The sequence below is a fragment of the Corvus cornix genome, chromosome 2, assembly GCF_000738735.6.
Source record: "Corvus cornix cornix isolate S_Up_H32 chromosome 2, ASM73873v5, whole genome shotgun sequence".
Lineage (NCBI taxonomy): Eukaryota > Metazoa > Chordata > Aves > Passeriformes > Corvidae > Corvus > Corvus cornix.
This window is the reverse complement of record NC_046333.1, coordinates 87,372,016-87,392,874: the sequence shown is the minus strand read 5'-3', so window position 1 is coordinate 87,392,874 and position 20,859 is coordinate 87,372,016. Positions and strand designations below refer to the sequence as shown.

At 37.7% G+C, this 20,859-nt stretch overlaps 1 protein-coding gene across 4 annotated transcripts in view; it reads left to right on the top strand.

Annotated features, from left to right (window-relative positions):
* TMEM245 (transmembrane protein 245) overlaps nt 1–20,567 on the top strand; it is a 79,142-nt gene extending 58,575 nt beyond the window's left edge. For all 4 annotated transcript variants that reach the window (XM_039570161.1, XM_039570156.1, XM_039570150.1 and 1 more), the window contains 4 exons: nt 8,061–8,161; nt 9,536–9,710; nt 12,435–12,629; nt 13,665–20,567. In XM_039570161.1, the coding sequence (XP_039426095.1) occupies nt 8,061–8,161; nt 9,536–9,710; nt 12,435–12,629; nt 13,665–13,710 (517 nt within the window). In that variant the 3' untranslated portion in view covers nt 13,711–20,567. The remainder of the gene's footprint in view (nt 1–8,060; nt 8,162–9,535; nt 9,711–12,434; nt 12,630–13,664) is intronic.
* The last annotated feature ends 292 nt before the right edge of the window (nt 20,568–20,859 follow it).

The window sequence follows — 20,859 nt, the reverse complement described above, 5'->3', positions numbered from 1 at the left end:
AAGTTTAGTTGGTAATGACATAAGCTGTATCAGTAAAGAGAGTGATGCTTAATTTACATCTGGAATTTAGCTCAGCCAGTTAGTTTTTCTCTTTGCTTCTAAAGCAGGCTAACTGGGAGGCATGGAAGGACAAGGGTTGCTGAAAGACTTATTAAATATATAGGGAAAAGATCTTCCATCAGGTATTTCTAAGAATAAAAGTATACTATTGGAATTATTTTTGGTATAATGTTGCAGGGTTCTATGCTTGCATGTCTAATAATTCTTCATGTGTGTATTTAATGTTGCAGTATATGTTAATATAACCTTGGTTAGATTTCTGCTATCTAAAATACAGATCTATTGTAGTGTAAGAAGACAGCATGAAATCTTACATAAAACTTCAGGATTTCCTGATATTTCAAAGATTTAACATCACAGCTTTAGCTTTTCCCTTTTTTTTTGAGCTGAAAGGTCAATCCATTATTTATTGTCTCCACCAAGACAGGCAATGAAAATACCCCCTTATGCTTGTGTTTCGTAATTTTATAATCAGAATAGTCTGAACAGTTTGGGAGTTTCTTAATGTAAGACTGCAATGGATCTCAAGCAGTATTGACTCCAGCTAGCTGTTGCTCTCATTCATGAACTTTTCAAGCTAAAATGGGAATCTAAAGAATTTACTTCCTTACAAGTGGTGTGGAGAATAATAAATGTTAGTGCCAGTGCATGCTAACAGCTAAGTAAGGCTGAAGGGAAGAGAGAGTACATACCTGAGCAGCAAAATATTAAAGGCCAAGGAAATGAGAAACTATCCTCTAAAAAGGTGAAGTTTCTGCTAAACAAATGAAAGGATCATAAACTTCAGCAGATAGAAATAAGCCTAAAGTGTGAGGGTGGTGGTGGTGCTGAGTTGGATTCATTTACTCAAAGCTCCACAAAATGCTATTAAACCAAAGTATAATTTTTCATATGTGGCGGGAGCAACAAGCAGTCAGAGGGCTGAGGGATGACAAGGAGTGCTCAGCAACCACAAGGCTGCTGCAGGTTGTTGCAGGGGGGAGGTAAATTGATGCTGTGAAGGCAAGTGGAGGGAGTCACATTGTGAAACTCTTCTTATGGATGAGCTACAGCAGAATCTCTCAGAAATTACAGTGTCTGTAGAAGAGCTTGTAGAAAAAAAACAGATTAAATAAGCAGTGGCAAATGGTTGGGAGTGACTGATGATAACTCACTGTAGAAATCTCAAGGGCAAAATAAAAAAAAAATTGTTCCAGGGAACCCAGAAAGTACTCACTTGTAAGCTGGATATTGGTACTGTAAAGCTTAGTAGGAACTTAAGGACATGCCAGCACATGGTGAATATGATTTAGTTTTAAAGAATCAGCAGAGTTTTCACAGAAAGAAGTTCTGCCTTACTCCTCATGTTTTTTGAAGTGTGGGCAAGCAGGACCCTTAATAAGTTCATCTGTCTGCTATGTTCTACCAAAATTTAAGAAAGGCTTTTTACAGTATCTCTTTCCTGAGACTTTCAAGGACAAGAAGTATTATCTATAAACAGGAAGAGAGTAGGTTTCAATTAGATATAAGGAAGAAATTCTTTACTGTGAGAGTGGTGAGACACTGGAACAGCTTGCCCAGAGAAGGCGTGGATGCAGCAGGATTGTAGGGAAACTCCGTTAGAGGAGAGCAGTGTCTGGGAGATAAAGTGACTGATGAAATGTCATGTACATGAAAGTGATGCATGCGGGCGAGAACCAGTCCTAACTTCACACATAAACTCATTACTGCTGTGTTCTTACCACTTGGGAGTTGTATTTTCTGGTGCACAGGCTAGCACAGTGCTTGGTAATATTTAAAAAACATCTGCCAGGCATATCAAATGTTAAGATTTGTTACCACAGACCTGGACAACAGAAGCACAGAATATTACTCCCATTGTATGAAACCATGATTTGCCTGTACCCTGAGTTACTGTGTGCCATTGTGGTTTCTGCATCTCAAAAAGCTAGGAGTGCAACAAGACTGGTTAGAGAAATGAAGGCATGCATCAGTTTCGCTGGGAGGAGTGACTGAGCTGGTTAGAACTCTTCAGCCTGGAAAAAAGGATGTTGCACAAGTGAAGTTTGTAAAATTGGAACCAGCGTGAAAAGGATGACTGAGTTGGACTGCCTATGGTCTCTCCTAGGATAAAATCTTAGCGTCACCAAAAAGCAAGCAGGCGCTTCCAAAAAAAGTGTTGGTTCATGCAGCAGGCAGTAGGTAGGCATGGGTAGGATTTTGCAAAAGAACGCTGGAGTTGTAGCAACTTGCAGGATTGAACAGGAGGACTAAGAAGAGATATTAATTGAAGATTAATTAATAGAAGGCCTGCATGAGGTTCCTAATATCCCCTGACATGAAAATAGAGGTTGGAAGAATGTTCAGGGGGGATTGTTGAATAGATTTGTCCTATTTCTTTTGTTCCCTTAGCATCTGCTTCTGGACTGTACTGGAGATGTGATGCTGGCTAGACAGATCTTTGGTCTGAACAAGTTTGCATTTTTATATGTTGTGTTCTAAGATCCATTTTAAGACTAGTTCAGTATTGCATTTAGTAAACATCGTCTATTCATGATAAAAATGTGGAAATGTTAGAACTAGGTGATTCAGAAATAACTGGTCCTTTCAAATGTGCTTCTCAGAAGAATAATTGTAAGCTTTTACAAGTACAGGCCAAAGTAGTAATTAAAAAATTAAGACAAATACAAAAGTATTTTAAAGAAATAATCAGATGTGGAATTTCTTACAGGTTGTTATTTGTTGTAGAATGTAGACATTTCTCTGTTAGAGAAGAAAGTTTGTGTGTTACTGTGTCCTTCAGACTGGTTGTCACGCTTTAATGATGTTTTGATAAAGTTATTGGAGCCTTGTCCTTCCTTGGGAGGTGTATGCAGTATTTGCATCAGTTATACTATCTGGAGGAACTATGCTTTGATACAAGACTGTATCACTTTATCTGATTAGTGTCATTACTAGCCTGCATATGTTGGAGCTGTTTTGATCACTTGTATCATTCATGAGGAGGAATTAATTTCAGCAGCAAAGCTGTTGAAATCTTGTCATGGAGTCATCTCTGAAAGTAATTTGCATATTTATATTGCTCCTGAGATGGTTTTACTCTGTCAAGAAACATGTCCTGCCACTTCTCCTTTATTCATAGCTGAAATCTATCTTAGTGCACTTTGCTTACTTTCATGTTTAATTTGAAACTGAAATATAAAGAGGGCCATTTTTTATCCCTAAAAGAACAGAACCCTTAGAGAGAGTCAAAGAACATCTTAAGAGGTTTTTTTCAAAAGGACTTTGAGTCATTTTATTCTTCAATGTTCTCCTGGTGATCACTTGAAATTTGGGGGATCATTGTAGAAGAAGAATACCTTGGTCTTTCTTAAGATAATAGCTGTCACTGGCAGCTTATCTTTTGAAACAGATCTTGGTGGTGTGTGAAGAAAGAAAGTTCTTCAGACACCACCAAGAGTCCTTTGGTTTTGAAGTTACGGTGACAGTGAGTGTTAGTTTCAGCTGGGGTAAGTACACTGATGTGTTCTTGCTCTCCAGCCAGGAGTGTACTGGCTTCTTTCCTGATGGGAATGCAGCTGTTTAAGCCACTGCTTATGAGTTGGCCGGGGATTAGAGACCTGAGCTATATTTTAGTAAAAACTAATGTATCATAAAACCATTGTCAGCTGAATTCATTGTAAAAGGTGTCCTGGCACATAATGGAGACTGTGCTGGCAGGTAGACAGAGGAAGGGTCATCTGGGACAGAAGTGAATCTGGAGAGCAGAGGAATGGGAAGGCTCCTTTCCTGTGACACTTCTGAGCTAACCTGATCTGAAATAAATTGTGAAACCATGCTGTGAAGTTTTGAATGCATTTCACTTATATTTTGAACTCTCTACTTTTAAAATGTGACAGTTGTATTCTCAGAAGAAACTGAATAACTGAAATCTCTTAAAGCATCGTTTTCAGTTAGCTTTCTATACAGAAAGATTTTGCAACGAAGATACGGTACAATCCTTTTAGTGTCTGTTAGAGAATATGGGAAATACCAAACATCAGTGGTGTGAGGAAGATGACAAAAGAGTGAAATTGTCTTTTTCTAACAGTATATTTGGCTGAGGGTGTTCTTGTTACCAAGCCTGCATTTTAATTGGATTGTAAACTGTTGTATGGCTTGTAAAGTGATTTGTAAGGCGTTTAGAGAAATGCTATTTCTTGCAAACTTTTCCAAAGACAAATAGCACTTTTGTCTAGTTTTTACTCTTAGGCCCATTCACAAGCCAGGGTTCATATGCCTGTTCATTTAAGTTTAGTATAATAACCAGAAAATCCCTCTTCTGAACTCATGATATGCTTACTCTAATCTTTCTGGTAACTCAAATCCTCATTATTTCAGCCCATATGCTCTTCTTTCCTTCAGTGCTCTGGGAACAGAGAGATCTAGAAAATCAAATTAACTCTGAGGTCAAAAAAATTCATGATCTGAGCTGAAAGGCTCTTTTCAGCTGGGGTTGTTGCAGTATTAGGTTGAAGTTTTTGAAATCTCATTGTGTCAATAAAAGTGAATAGACTTTACCATCAGGCTCTGTGAAGTGAACCGGAATTCAGGTGGACATACATTTGATACAAACTATAGTAGTAATAAAAGGGAAGCTCCAGACTTTTTATGGCCAATCAGTAAAAAAAAAAATCCACCAAACCCATAAAATGAAAAGGTGGCCCTTTTCCTTGTGGAATCTACAAGTAAATTCCCTAGCTTAGGGAAAGAACTTAGTAGAAGGAACTACTTTTGTACCCAAAAAAAAAAAAAGTAGTCCAGCTGTGCAGAAGCATTTCACAGAAGTTTCTTCATTTTTAATCTGAATAATGTGAAGCATGACCCATGTCCTCTGATTTTTTTTTTTTAAATATTTTACATGCTTTTCAAAACTCTATAAAATGGAATATGTATGTCTAAGTACGCCTTATGCCAAACTGGCATTAAGTGCTCATAAATTACACATTCGCAGATGTCAGCTCTTGCAGGTAAAGTGGTTCATCCAGATACAGTGCCAAAGTGAGACGTGAGCAGCAATCGGATTTTCTGATTTCTGAATCATACAATTACTTCTGTATATAAAAGGAAGCTGTATGTGTGCCAGTAATGTATTAAGAGATGAAACTGACTTACTGTCACAATTACACCAGGAAGGCCTGCATTTTACAGATGGTAATAAATTCATGCAGCACCGGCACTAGCATACCTCATGATCTTTAAGGTCTGGTGTCTCAGGTGCAGACCAGCTGAAGCAAACTGCTGATAAGATTCTGGTTAATGTTTTCAGAATTTTTTTTTTTGGCTGCCTTAACTGTGAAGAAAAATAGATACGAATTTCCAGAGACTTTAAGATAATGATTTTTAGTTTTGGTGGCAGTTACCAGAAAGTAACAAACAGGAGTTTTCAGAGACTTTAAAGTTCTCCTGGTCCACACCTGCCACAAAGTAGAATCCCTTGTACCTTTTTAATGACGTTTTATAACTTTAGTTGAGGCAGACACAAACCAAGGGGAAGGAGAGGAGGAGAATTAAACTAGGTGTAGCCTCCTCTGGTTTCCTGCTTGACCACTTCCCAGCTTCCCAGCTCTGTGTGATGCCTTCCCCTCTCAGCTTATTAGCTGTGTGTATTAGCAGTACAGAGCCAGAGAGAGGCTGTACTGTCGTACAGTCTTTCAGAGGTATGCACTGTTTGGCCATTGAAATATATTCCATGTCAGCTTGCAGAATGACATCAGACCAGGACTACCTCTTAGTCCTGGACTAATTTTTCTGTTGTCCTACTAGTGCATCTGACTGCCAAGTCCTTGAACTGAGACTAAGAAAGTAACTTGTTTTATAGACACCTTCAACATTTTTCTTCCCTGGCTTGCTGTCTCTCTTTGGGTTACCATAAAAGCACTGTTTTCCCTTCTTTTGTAGTCTCTCTGGGAATATCGGTACTACAGTATAGAAAACAGCTCTTGGAAAAAATAAGGAGATACTGAAGGACAGTTAAAAATGTTTTTGACAACTGTGATGTATTTGTGCCACAGTTCCTGTTTGATAAGAAAAATATTTGCTTGAAGATCACTGCACAGGTTCTCCTTAGAAAGATATTATGCTCCTATGATATCCTCAGAAAGAGTAGACTTTGGGTAAATGTCACAGAAGATGCAGAAAAGTAAGACCTTTGAGTAGCTAAAGTATTCAAATATCTTGAATTCTTAATGCAAACTCACATTTAGCATTGCTACTGTGGCCTTGGGTTTGGGGATTTTCTTGCCTCCTCGCCAAATTATTTTTTTATGTCTGAATCTTCTTTTCTTATAACTCAAATACAAGTGAGTGTGTCACTCTTCAAAATCTGTAGATTTTATATATTTTGGAGTGACTTTCCATTTTTATATAATAGAAGTTTATGTAAACTGAGAAGTATTGAGACTTTTGGTTACTGAGGCCACCACATATTTGTAAATATTCCCTCCCTTTCTTTATGCACCACGTAATTCTTGCCTGTCAAAGGTTAGAGTTGTTACTTTAGGTCATTCTTTAAAGCTTGCTTTTTTTCTGTATTTTCCCTTTCCCTCTTTTGGAGCAAAAAATGGCTGACAACAGTTGTTCCTAGTTAGTCTGTTAAGAGAATCTCACATTTTGAACAGTAGTGTTGATGTGTGAGATTTAATATGCACTCATAACTTCCAGTGAATGAATTTTAAATAAGATCATTTTGATTCTGAAGTCATTTAGAAATCTAAAAGTGATCCCTTAGGTAGGAAACGAGGGCAAAAATATTCACACTGCCTACAGAAATAAGAATGAGGATGGTGGCCAAAGAAGCAAAAACTGGGATGGGAGTCTTGGAATTCTTGCTAGTAGTTCAGAAAAGATTCTACCTAGTAATTTAATATCAGAGAAGGTTTCTTTCCTAGAAGGCCTTATGGACTCAATGGAGGAAGGAAACTGTGCTGTTACAGACTTTAGATCCAGAAAGGGCTGTTTTTCTATGCAGACTGTGTTCCCCTTCAAAGTGCAGTGAAAATCTTCCCACTCATCCTCTGGCTCAAAAATTTCTGTTGTATGTCTTCCTGTCCTCTTTGCCCTCTTGCCAGAGTTCCCAAAACCGCAAAGACACAACCAATGTAACTAAAAGCATGAATTATAAATGGAAACTTAACATCAGCAAACTTCACATGTATCTTTGCTAAGAGGGTGCGTGTGCCACCCCTTCTGCAATGATGTAACTGTTAGGACTGTTCTGAGTTGTGAGACTCAGGGTGGTTTGGTTCCTTGGATTCAGGCCAAAATAGTGATTTTGGGAAACTTCACTTCTCAAATATGGGTGAAAATCTGACACAATGCAATAATGAGATTTAGCAGTTTGAGATTATGGGTTTTGTGGCTGTACACTTAAGGCATGGGTTTCCAGTTCAGTTATGGGGTACTCCACATGTGTATATGTCCTAGTGCTGTAAAAATTTCACAGCACTTAGCTGTCTGTTTGCTGAGAGGAGAACTTTGGGTGTAGATTCAGCAGGACTGAATTAGATTACCAGATTTACTATTTAGTTTTTAGTAATGTAACCTAGTAAGCAACCTAAAAGCTAGGGGGATCCAATGAAAAAAAGCAGGTATAGAAATGTAAGCAGATAATGAGTGAACACCTAGAAGTGGAAAAGAGGAAATAAAAAGTACTTTGTATGTAGAATGGTACTGCTTCTCATAGAAAAAAGGTTATTTTTGATAGAGAATGTGGTCTGATACTTGAGCAGTTTCTTTCAAGGGATTTATCCCTGGAACCCCTTGGGTTTTGTGTCTAAATGCCTTTAATGACAGATGTGGTGAATATTTATTCTTCTCAGAGGGGGAACAGATGTATAAAGGGTTCAGTGCTACATTTTGAGATGTGTTATTTGTGGCGCTGATGGGTTTTCAGTTATTCAAAGTAACTTGTGTGTGTATCTTCATAGTTCTTGGAATCCTCTTGCTAATAAAAATTAACAGAGTTTCTTTGATCGTTTTAGAGGTGTGTTTGATGCTTCCCTCAAAATGGCTGGGTTCTATGGACTCTACACTTGGCTGACTCACACTATATTTGGGATTAACATAGTCTTCATACCATCTGGTAAGAATTTGAACAATTACAACATTTTTATAAATAAGATTACATAATTAGTTGGTGTACAAAATCAGAAATATTAAGTGTTGCTGACAAGCTTAGTCTCGTCTTGGAGAATATGGCTGTGGGCAGGGTGGAGAGAAGGCCCTGATTGCTTTCTCACCTCTGAGCCTTGCCTTTTCCTGTTTCCACAACACATTACCTACCAGCTATTTTACCTCTTCTTTCTGTTTCGTTTGCTGGATGTAATTCCTTCTCCCTTGTATTCAGTCCAAGTCTTTTCAGGTTTTAACTTCATTCTGCCTGTCTTGGCTTCTGTTTCTCTCACAGTTGACAGGTGCTGATTTTTCAAGATGCCTAAATGCAGGAAGATGTGTTATCATGGAAATGCATGATAAATATATGCTTCTTATTCTCAGTACTGTTGTCTGACTGTACTACTAGCCTCTGGTTTTCTTTTATTCTTTAATCTTAGTTTTGGAAATGGCTGGACAGTTTCTCAGAGAAAAGCCTTCTCCCTTGTTCCTCTTTTGCCCTTCTTTCTCTAGAAAGAATGATGATAGTAATAGTAATTGCACCATGTTTGTGTACAAGGAAGCATAAGGAAAAGCTATAAAGCCACAAACCCCAATATAATAGGAAATGGCTGTATTATAAAGTGCAACTACCTTAAAGGCATTGTCACTAGACCTACTTAGAAGGTCTAATCATTATTTTTTTTCTTTAAATAAAAGGAAAATCTTTAAAGTTTTTGCTTACTGGTTAACGAGACCAAAAAAAAAAAGAGAAAGAAAAATACCCCACTTGGTTGTGCTTTGTATTATGTTTATTCCTGGTGAATTAAGTTATAGTGGCAGCAGAACTGTTTTGTTTTAGATTACAACAGGTCTCTGTATAATCAGAAGGGTGTGTGCCTGTGCACACACGTTTGCATACAGAAATAGGTGAGCCATAAATCTCCTGTTTGCCTGCTTTCTCACTATTATGGATGACTGCAGGAGATGCAGTAAGTTAGAGTGAGACTTGGGCTCGTATGCTTCCTTACACAGTTGCTAATTTGAAATTATGTAAAAGTTTGAAATGTGCATGATTGGTTTAACTAGAAATTTTTCTAAATTGATGCATCTTTTGGAAGTAACTCCTTATGACTGTCAGTTGCTGAAGCTCTTCTGTACAGGGAATGGTGTAATTTTCTTTTTTCCTAAATCACAGCTATAAAACACCAAGAGCCTCATGTGGCACTTCTTCAATGCTTTATTTACGACAGTTGATGGAAGTGGGACTTACTGGTGTGGCAAAAGTGTCAGAATGTAACTGTAAATATATTTGTGAAATATGTTTCTGTGATATTTTTTTCACTTCTGCTTCTGTGTGCTCTAGCATTAGCAGCAATCCTTGGAGCAGTGCCATTTCTGGGGACATACTGGGCAGCAGTCCCTGCAGTGCTAGATTTGTGGCTTGTGCAAGGACAGGGATGCAAAGCCATTTTGCTCTTGGTTTTTCACCTCTTGCCAACCTATTTTGTAGATACAGCGATTTATTCAGATATATCAGGGTAAGTACATTGAGTGCTTTTTAAAATTAGTATTGTAAAAATGATTGACAATCACTGATGCCTTTAATTAAACTCATTTTGCTGAAGCGTGCAAAACCATATCTTCAAGCACAGGAGTAACCTCATAGTAGGAAGTCTTACTGGCCTAAGTGCCTTTGTTTTCCAGGCCTCTTTTCTGTGAACTTTGACACTTCAGAGGTGTTGAACTCATCATCAGCAAAATGAACCATTTCAGTTGAGATTGGTAGAATTAGTTTATGTTTTCTATTTATCTAATTATTGACTAAAGGTGTGTAACATTTCCTTTATATCTCCTAGTGCCAGATGATGCTGTAGAGCAGATAAAACCATGAGCTGTTTAGGGACCAAAAAAAATAGTTTAGTTTTTCAGAATTAATTGTGAGAATTTTGAGGATTATTTTGTTCTGTCACCATACTCTAGTGCAAAAATCTATTGAAATTGCAAAACTGGAGATAGGCTTTTGCTGAGACAGTAGCCAGTGCTGTTTTCCTATTGTGGGAGGTAGGCACAGACTTCTTGAAAAAACTTGGTAGGTGTTTGGCTGCCTCTTTTGACTTGAAATGCCTCCTGGTTTCAGCTTTGAGCTTGTACACAGAGAAACAAACTCCAAATGGTGGAGACAAAGTGAGTGTTGGCAGTTGTATGTGAGATGCAGCTGAAATGTTCACTGACATTTTGTGCAGCTGAAATATCTCGTGAATCCCTTTACACAACTCGGAGTGGGAGACAGAGCAGCACAGTTCAACAGAGCTGGCAAAGACATGGACTACTGAGTTTCAGACGTACAGGACCTGGTCACAACCGTGTACAATATCGATACCAGGGTGTCCTTCTCTGTTACTGCTTCAGTCCTGATCCTCAGAAACAATCCTAGTAAACTGTCTGAATCAGGGACTTCATGGTCCAGACTTAGTTACGTGCTGGTACTAGACCCGCATTTGTGCTGATTTTTATTACAGGAGAGTTAATGTAGAATAAGGACATAAAGTGGTTCAGTTTTGTGTTGTTAGAAATTTGTATTTTTGTTCACTAAATATAATTACACTGAACAGAGAGTACCTAATGGTAATATGCCCAATATTAATACTAATTTTCATAGACTGTGGCTCTAGTTATTTTACATTAATTAAAGCTACCAAGTGAAGTATAATCAAATTACTTTTTTTCCCAACAGTAAATCATGGGTGAATTTAAGGCTGGTAGCTATTTAAGCAGCCAATAATTCTTCTGCTTACTAGAATACATTTTTTTTTTAGACAGTAGAGGATGCAAACTCTGCTTACTGTCTAGAAAATACATGGGGGAGGAATAGATTTTCTGACAGTGGAGGAAATTTGTATTCTTCCCAATAAATTGAACAGTAAGCATCGTGCTGTCTTACAGATTAGATTAAACCTATTTGAAATGTCTATAATTACGTTATGCAGGGTTTTCTAAATGGATATAGTCCTATTTCATCAGGTGATCTGTTGTTTAATTTAGAAAACTAGCCAAAAGAATGTTTAAACTGATGAACATGCTGGAAATAAAATTGAAGTTTTCAAAGGTTTTGAAATTAATATTGTCTGTTGTTGGAGAAACATAAAACTTTAAGGTCAAGTTTGTCCCCTCAGGAAAGCAATCTGGTCCTGCCAGTAGGTGAAGTTTGATCTAGGTGATACATGACTGAGGTGTGTATGATTTAATAGGTCATGTTTCTTGGCCTTGTTTTGCACACAGTTGCAATGAAGGCAAAGACTTAAAATTTGGGAGTTGAGTAGAAATCAGGACCACAGTAGAAACCTCAGGAGCTGCTGGAGCTCTGAACTGACTGCCTGGTATTTTCTATGTATTACACTCAGAATTTAGAGGAACTTCTGAGAATTGCATGCTAAGTTTCAACTGTAGTTTTTCTTATACAATTCCATATCTTATATAATTCCACATTATTTTAGGTATAAAGAATGAGGAATGATGAGGAGGTTTTGTGTAAATGTTCTTGGTAGAATTCACGTTTTACACCTGAACTGAGACACAGAAAATAAAAATGGCATGGTTTACTTACTGCCGTAAGAGCTCTTATCAAAAAGCTCTGCTGGCCCCAACTTTCCAGTAAATACTAGTATGTTCATTAAAATCCGATTTTGTTTTTCATATGAAAACATTAAAAGCTAATGATAACAAACAGTCTGAGAGGCTTTTTTATAAGAAAATGAGAAGACATGGCTATTTCTTTAAAGACTGTATGCTAACTGTTCTTTGAAAGATGCACTGCAAGTCGCTGTCATCATGTAACTGAATGGCTTTGCTCAGGGGTGCTCATAGTACATGTCTCTAATTTTGTTAAGCTTTAACAGTTCTTGACCATAAAGCATGAACAGTCTGTGTAACCAACCATCTTTCCATTCTCAGAATGGAAGTGTGTTTGCCATTAAGTCCTTCAGACTTTCTTCAGCAGATGTCTATAAAGCAGCTACTCCGTTGTGGATATTGCCAGCGTTCCATGCCTCAATACTGTTTGATCTGTTGTGCAAATACAGCACAGAATACAGCTTGGAACCTTTGTGCAGTCATTCAGACAGCAGTTTATAGTGTAAATATGGGCAGCTATAGCTAGCTGTGTCATTTCCTAGGCTTAATAAAACTTCATTGTTAATTCACATTTCATAATTGATAATGCTGTGTTTGTTGTTCTTAATTTAATCTTACTGTTCTTGTGGCAGAGGTGGTCACCCTTACCTGACAGGCCTTGCGGTAGCTGGTGGAGCATATTACCTGGGGCTGGAAGGGGCCATCATAGGACCAATTCTACTTTGTATACTTGTGGTTGCTTCCAACATATATAGTGCCATGTTGGTGAGTCCAACCAATTCTGTGCCCACTCCATCACAAGCAGCGTGGCCATTACAGATTTACCGGTGAGCTGTCCATGTCTTACTTGTATGAATGATGTTTTCTCACACGTCAGTGTACGTATGCACAGGTGTGGAGAATGTGTGTGTGTGCCTGAGTTTTCTGTAAGAGTGTGCACTCACATCTGCACGAGTATTGTAGTGTTTGAAGAGGATTCAGCTGTCCCATATTCTAGAAATAAAAAGTATGGTAAAGTAAAACACTCACTGGGACATGTATGCTGGAAGTGATGTCTCTCAGCCTCTTACAGAAGGCTCGGTTAGAAAATTCGCTGATAATACCTTTGTGTCCTATAATTTATGTGTTGATGTTGTGCTAGGAGATGATTGAACATAATTTTTAAACTATTATTCATGGTTATCTAATAGAGTTCATTGCCCTTAATAAGGGGCATGCCCAAAAATACTTCATTTTTATGTTCTAATGTACAATACTGCAAAATATAAACATACTTAGATTTAAAAAAATAATAATAATGATAACGTTACATGCCGTTATTCCATTAAAAGTATGGTACTTAGTAATGTCATTATGGATGTTACAAAATGTGGGCTATAGAAATGTATCTTTAAACTGTACAGTCAGGAATGGGCTAATAACAATGATACAGTTAGGAACAAACTTGTAATTGAATAACTACTTAGGATTGTAAATCACATTGTGACAGTATTAACAGTGGCTATTTTAATGTTTCTACTGTCTTGTTAAATTGTATAGGTTAGCTCATTATACATATCTCTTGAAGAGGATTCTCTGCTTGTCAGAAATAATCCTTTGCTTTATTCACATGAACAGTGTTGTCTTCTTTCATCTGGGTAATTTAGGAGAAAAACTGCTCATTGGACCTGTCTGTAGTCTCTGGCTTGTAAAAGTTACATTCCTGTTGCCCTGTATGGACACAGATAGAGCTTCCACATTACACAAAGAAAATCTTCATGTGTTTGTTTCGCCTTTATTTTATAGGAAACAATTGTTTGGAATCACTGGGGCAGATTTATGTCTTACCTTTCACTTTTCTTTTCCTTCCCCCCACCCCCCAGGTCACCTAGAGAGAGTCCTGAGGAGATGAAAATGTCTGCAGAGTGATGGAAGTGCTGTGCTGCACCTCTGCAACATGAGGGAATCGATGTCTTCTGTCTTGGGTTCACAACAGCCATGGCCTTCTGTGCCTGGGGCAGCTCACAGGGAAGCATAGCTTGGGTTTTAGGAGAAAGCACTAGAACATCTGCTGGCCTTACATTATTGTGCACTTTGCCTCTTCAAGAGAGAATGTCTACTTCCCATGGCTTTGCATACCAACACACAGTCAGCTGCCTTGCTGAAGACTTTGAAGACCTTCTGTCTTACCAAAAGAATAGTTAAGAGGACAGGTACATCCACTGGAGTCATTATCTTATCTGCTGAAATTACTAACTTGGCTTTTATTTATTGGGTTATTTGTCTTATTGAATTGTAGTAGCTTTAAAGAAAGCTGTAATTCCAAAATATTTATTTTTAGTTAATCTGGTGGCAAAAGAAGTGCAAACCCCTCATTGTGAAATGAAAGTATAATAGAATAGTTTGTTCCTCCTCAAGGTATTTCTTTATAAGCTTCAATCATCATCTGTAACTCATAGCACTTAAATATTATTCTCTTACACACACTAAATTTAATGTTGTTGGAGATGGGTATTTTTAATACCTTCCTGAAATTAATAGGAATGCAAACTGTTAAATGTGGGTTTTCCTCTTACTGACATAGGAGGACTTGTTTAAATAGTTTAAATCTTGCCCACATTTGCAGTGAAGTCTGATAATATTTTGCTGTTTATCCACCCTCCCAGTGGAGTCATCTTGTCAACTAAATTTAGTCAAAGGCCTTAAATGTTTGCAGACAGTAGTAATGTAGGATGGTTGCATCTCCTTCCAGTAATTGGAGGAAGTTTAATGGGGATTGTTTAATGTTGGTTTTCAAGTGCTGTGGCTGAGTTCAATTAACTTTTCAAACAAATCTTGCTTCCAGAGAGAAAGGGGAGAGAGCATGAATTTTGGTTTGGTTTAGTTCGGGGCTTTTTTAACCCTGTAAGCCTCTGGTCAATATCTTACTGAGATATAGGATATATCTTAATATATTAAGGTACATCTTACTAATAAAGTTCTTAAATTTCTGAAATTATGTATTGCCTAGGTCACAGCATCAAACCCTCTAGTGTTTTTCTTTCATACATAATTTTGCTTAAAATGCAGCTTTGGTGACATTTAAGGCCTTTTGTATTGGTTGTCGAAACATTTTGACACAATGGATCTTTATAAATGGATCCTTTTTGTAAATGGGAAGTGGGTTTTTTTGGTAAATATTTCATACTTGCACAGCTTTTCCACAAATCCAGTGAGGACCTGGGTACAAAGTAGCAGATGGACTTGCTTAACCAAAGAACCACCATTCAGTTTCCAGGAACTGGAATTGGTTTCAGAGTTTGATTGATAATGTGTTGTACAAAATACAGGCATGCCTTGTATTTATTGTTGACAGTAATTCAATGCTTGAAACAAAGGGATCTTATCCAGGAATAAGGATATCTAAGATGTGTGCACAAACAGCTTGCAGTAACTGAGATGTTTTACTTGAGTTCTAGGAGTCCTGATAGATTTGGAAGGTTCTTCTTTTCATAACATTGTATGTATTTTTACATTGTTTCTAAAAATACATTGCCATGGAAAGTGATTGGAAAGTGCTCTGATACTGAGTGAAGTCCTGCTATAGGTTTGCAATAAACAGGCTGCCTAAGACACAAAGAGTCTGCTCCTCAGATTCTCAGAATGAGCTGCTGCAATTTTACTGATGAAATTTTATGTTTTAAGTGAGGGAGGTTGAGTACGTTGTTTGTGCACACTTGCAGGTATATGTTTGAGGGACAGACTTGGGCTTAATTTACTAGGTTGACTCAGGTTTATCAAAATATGAAAACAGCCCATTTAATATTTTAAATTCTGAATTCATCACTTTCAACTAACTGAATGAGAAGAATGTGTTGCTTGAATCAAGTATCTGTTTTATCTCCTTGGTTTTGTGGCTTACAGAAAAGCTTAAATGAAACACATTTTTATAATTGTTGCTGGCTAGGGTGGAGGATGTGGAAAAACCTGAGGCTGTCCTGAAATACTAACCACCTTGAATGAAACCACTAAGATAATTAGGGAACTTCTTTATTGTAATTTTTTTTTTATTTCACAATTTTGCACTGAATTGTTGTGTTCTTGTTGTAGCTTCTTGTAGCCTTTAAAGCACCTCTTTGCTCACTGGTCAAGACATGTTTATTGTCCACATTTGCTATCCCATTTTCTGAGACAATCTTTCATACTCATGTGGTACTCAACATAGTCATTTTAAAGAGTCATTAAAAAGCATTATTTTGTTTGGTTTTTAGTTTTCTTCTTCCCCTTCAACCGATTGCCTTAGATCAAAGAAGGGTCTCTGCTATGAATGGCGGATGAGTAAAATCACCTGAGAAGATACATTGCTATTTTGAAGTGTTCCTTTCCCAACGTGAAATCATTTTGTATAGAGAGTTCATATCTGATGAAGTGTTGTTAGTTTGTCCTCCTTTGAAATGAGGCTCCGTATCAATGCTTTCTGTTCCAAATTCAGTCAGACATGCCATGAAGAGCCATCCATGGTATGTCCTTACTCAGTAAATGTAGCTTCAGGAGCTCGTGCTGTGTGCTGTACCTGATTGAGGAACCAACTGTATGGTTCAGTAATGGTGCAGTAACAGTACACTGCCAAAAAGAAAAGAAAAATAAGGAACAAAACTTCCAATACCACCTTCTTGGAATAGGAAATACTCACTGATTTTCACCATGTTTAGAAAAAAAAAAAAAAACAACACCAAAACCATGAAATACCACCTTATGAAAGGGCATACTTTGATTATTTGGGTTTTTTGTTTAGCAAGTGTCTAATTACCAGCAGAAATAGAAGACCTTGTTGTTGGTTATTTTGTAGTCTATACTATTTTCTGAGCAGACTCAGCCTGTTTAAGAACAGTTTAGTTTAGATCAATCTCGCATTAATGTGAAAGTAATCAAACTGGTCATTTTGACTTCTGGTCTTTATAAAGTGCTGGTTCATGGTTATATTGCCTCATCTGCAAAAACAACCAGCAGTTTGGGGGGATAAATTTTTAGTACATGGATTGTAGCTTTCAAAATAACCAAACTAATGCATCCACCCCTCCAAGACCCCACAACAACAACAACAACCACCAAACAAACAACAAAAAAAGCCCTAGCCCTCTCTCCAGTGTAGTTTTCTTAGGAGAGACCATCTTTTCTGTAATGTTTATAGGCAAGAAGTTCATGGTCTTTAGCTTTACTGTAAACAGTCATTCCAGGTACTTTCTAATTGTATTTAGTACATTTAGTGTTCAATAATTTAGAGTTCAGAAGGGAATGCTTGTAGTAATGCAAGACAATGTGGTCTCGTGGTATTGTGAAATTCAACTGTACTGGTTTCTATCGTTCTCTTCTGGGAAATCAGGCTTGTTGCAATGAAGTGTAGTGCCAAAGGGCTGGTGCTGTTTCTGGCACTCGAGTCTGAGACAGCCTTTCCTTCCTGTACCTTGGCTGAACACTGCTGTAACAGAGCTGGCAGAGGTGACTGTGTGCCAGTTCACAGCCCAGCATGTTAACTTCAGGTCACTGTAAATCCTGGCTTAATTGGATCCATGAAGCAACAAACTGCAATGGGCAAGAATCTGGCACACATTCATTGTGCCAGCCTTACTACAATATGGTGGCTTTCAGCACAGGTGCACTGTGACCAGGTGGGAGCAGAAATGGCTGAGTGGCTGCTTAAAAAAAAAAAAAACAGTTTAGCATTATAATAATACCTATAAGGCACATCAGAAGTTAAGTCGATACCCACGTGTCTGACAATGGAAACAGCAGTCAGATCTTTCCATGCACAGTGCTGTGTATGTGCAGATTGTCACTTAGGCTTGTCTGATTTCAAGCTCTCTGTGGCTTCTCTTAAAGACTCAGTGAGGAGGATATACTGGATGTGTATTTTGTCAGTGATTATTGGAATAGGAAATCCATAATCTGTTTAATTAAAATAAGAAAAAAGCATTGTTCAGGGGAAATCGGATGCTATCTCCAGTATTATCCATTGTGGGTATCAGCATAACTTTTGAAATAGGTGTATGGCTGCAGTGTTAAACACTGTTTTTCAGCAAGCCTGAGAAAGCAAAATGGGATGAAATTGTTCTCCGGTAAAAGCAGCAGCTGAATTGCTGTGCTGCTGATCCCTAGTCCTGGGAATTCTGCAGAGTGTTGCCTTTCCTATGGACCCGATACACTGAGGATGGAAAAACACCATTATTCTACTGAGATTCCATAGCTTTGTGTCGTTGGTAGTGGATGTTTCCACAGCTGCCTTTATTCAAGCATAGTGTTTATATTATATTGACTTAAATTTGTCACTGCAGATAGTGCCACCTTAATGGATGCTGCCTCTGGAAATGGCTACGATTTCCTCTGAAGGTACTGAAAGGTGTTGGGATTGGAGTTAGCGTTCATAATGTTTAATAGCAGAGGTAGCATTCTTCTCGAAATGAAGTTGCTTACCTTGAAGTTTGCAATTTTACAAGAGAAAATTGATTTCCCAGATAATCTTTACTGAGTGACAACAGACATCTCTTAAATCCATGGATGCATCATCTTTATAAACTCTATATTGACTTGTATTTCAAATGGTTTCTTCTTAGTATTATTTCCTACACTTTTTGCTGAAGCAAACTTTGACAATTTCCTTGTTATTTCTACAAAACTAGAATCACTTAAAACTCTTAACAAACATTAGGGAGACTTGATCTTTAACCTGGTACTGTTTATCTGACAGTTTTATTAAGGTACGTTAATGCTTTATGGTAAAATTTTTCAAAATTGCTTTTAAGTGATAAAATTGGAAATAAGGAAAAAAAAAAGTGGAAAATCATTTTTGTGTTTTGAAACAAGAGACAATATGTTTCTGAATATGCCAGAAGTCATAGGCGTATTCAGGGATTCTACACTGGGTTTGTAAATTGATATATTGATACACAGTGTTATATAAATATTGGGAGTCTCTGTCCTATTCAGACTTTAACTGAAATTTTGTCCTATGGTTTGGTTTTTTTTAGAGATACCTGAGAACAAAATAGTGCCTGTATATAATGAAAACAAGCAGCATTTTCTACAATTCATGTTTACTTGATACAGATTGAGGAAGAGCCAAGCAAATACTGGTAGTGTGACTACCACTGCTTTATTGTAGTTCATATAAAGTAGGAAAAAGCTGCTAGTAATGCATTGCTGAGAGATCACTGTTCCTGGAAGTATTTGCATACATCCTCTAAAAAGCTGCCAGAATTAATAGGTCGTGAAATACATCTTCAGTTCCCCAGACTCTTAAACTCATCCACACCTCCTCTGGTATCTTGTTTGGAATATGGTTTAGTACATGAGAGTATTGCTTCATCCCCTTCTGGGAATCAATTCCAGGACCTGAAGGCATGCTTTGAGTGTCCATCTTGTTTATGTCCAATTCAGGAAGGAGGTTTGATTGGAACAGTAAGTGCATCCTTGATCTGCTCTGCATATGGATGGACCTGGACAAATATAATTCATGTTGCTTTGAATTGGAGGTTAATTTTTTAATATAAGTACTATTTGGTGACACCAAAGCCAGGTTAGAGTGAGAAGTAGGGCAGATCTGCTTACAACAGGGTGCATCTGCAAGCTAATAAAGCAGAGTGAGGGCTCTAGCATATATATATATATATATACATATATATGAAGAGTTTTTAGAGTGATGGTTTTAAAGCAAAAAGCTTATTTCTTTTCCTAGCCTCACTTTTTACTCACTAGAGTGTCATGTACAGTGATCCAATGAGGACCTAAAGTCAAATAAACGTTTCATGGTATTGCTGTGGCTTAAATGTAAGAAACATCACAAAGACAAAAAGTAGCCACAGTACAAAAGTTCATTAGCCTTAAGAACTGGCATCTAGACCATAAGGTTGGAAAACCAAAATCCCAATATTTACTGCTCTTTCTGCCAGTCTCAGCCTAAACCTGAATCTTTTTCAAGTATCAGTAAAAACTACTTTTGTGTTGTTCATAACTTACTGTCTGTGTAGATCAATGTTTTCAGCTTGTTACCTGTCACCACAAGTATATTCGGCAAGCATTCAATTTTTTCAGATTGTTGCCTTTAAAAACAAATTTTCTGTGCTTCAGTGATGGTTGGAAGGTTGGAAACCAACTTTTTGTATCAGTAGTTAGGTGCATACCTATATATACATATATATATGTGTATATATATATATGCTAGGTAGTGTTTGATGTTTTGGTTGAAAGACATGGGAGGGTTGGGGGCTTTTTTCCCCTTAGGAAATTCACCAAACCAAATCCAAAGAAACTTTTGACATCACATCCTAAGACTGGCTACACCCTACCCAAACCTAACAGCAGATGTTTTGCATTACAGAGCACGGGTTGTTCTAAAGTGTATGTTCCTACCAGGCCCCGTGGGGATTTGGAGCAATAACTTCTATTGTCCATTGGCACAAATTTTGTCTGTACACATTATACATCTTCAGAATGGAGCTGTGTTCAAAACTGACATTGCCATAATTGGGTTTGGTACAGTACCTGGTTCTGCATGTATAGTATTGACAATATAACCCCTACGTCCATCTGTGGCCCAATAAAATGTGTAAGTTAAGGCTGAGAAGTACTTGTGTAGACTGCAGAGGTATATAAACTAAATCATTTTGATTGTATGCACCAGTCCTCATCCTAATAAAAATGGGTTTTGTAGCAGGTTTAAGAAGCTTTTAACTTGATATTGTATTCACACTGCAGTCTTTTGTAAACACAGAATGGTTAATATATTTTGCAATAAAATGCCATTAACATAAGGAGAACTGAGTTTGATTTGAATGATGGGCTCTTTGGAATCAGCCAAAAAGGCAGCAGTTAATCAGGTGAAATAACAGGTGTGCTGGAGGCAAAGCTGCATCCGCAGTCCCTGTGTATAACTGATGTCACTGAGAGAAGCCATACTTCACTTTTCCTTACATTTTTTATGGGAAAGGGAAGGATGTGTGCCTCCAGAGTAGCTGTGGCTCAGCTGGCACCTGGCAATTTGCTGCACTGCCTGCAGTCCCACAACCACACATCCAGACCCTACTGAAGCTCCCGTTCAGCCCC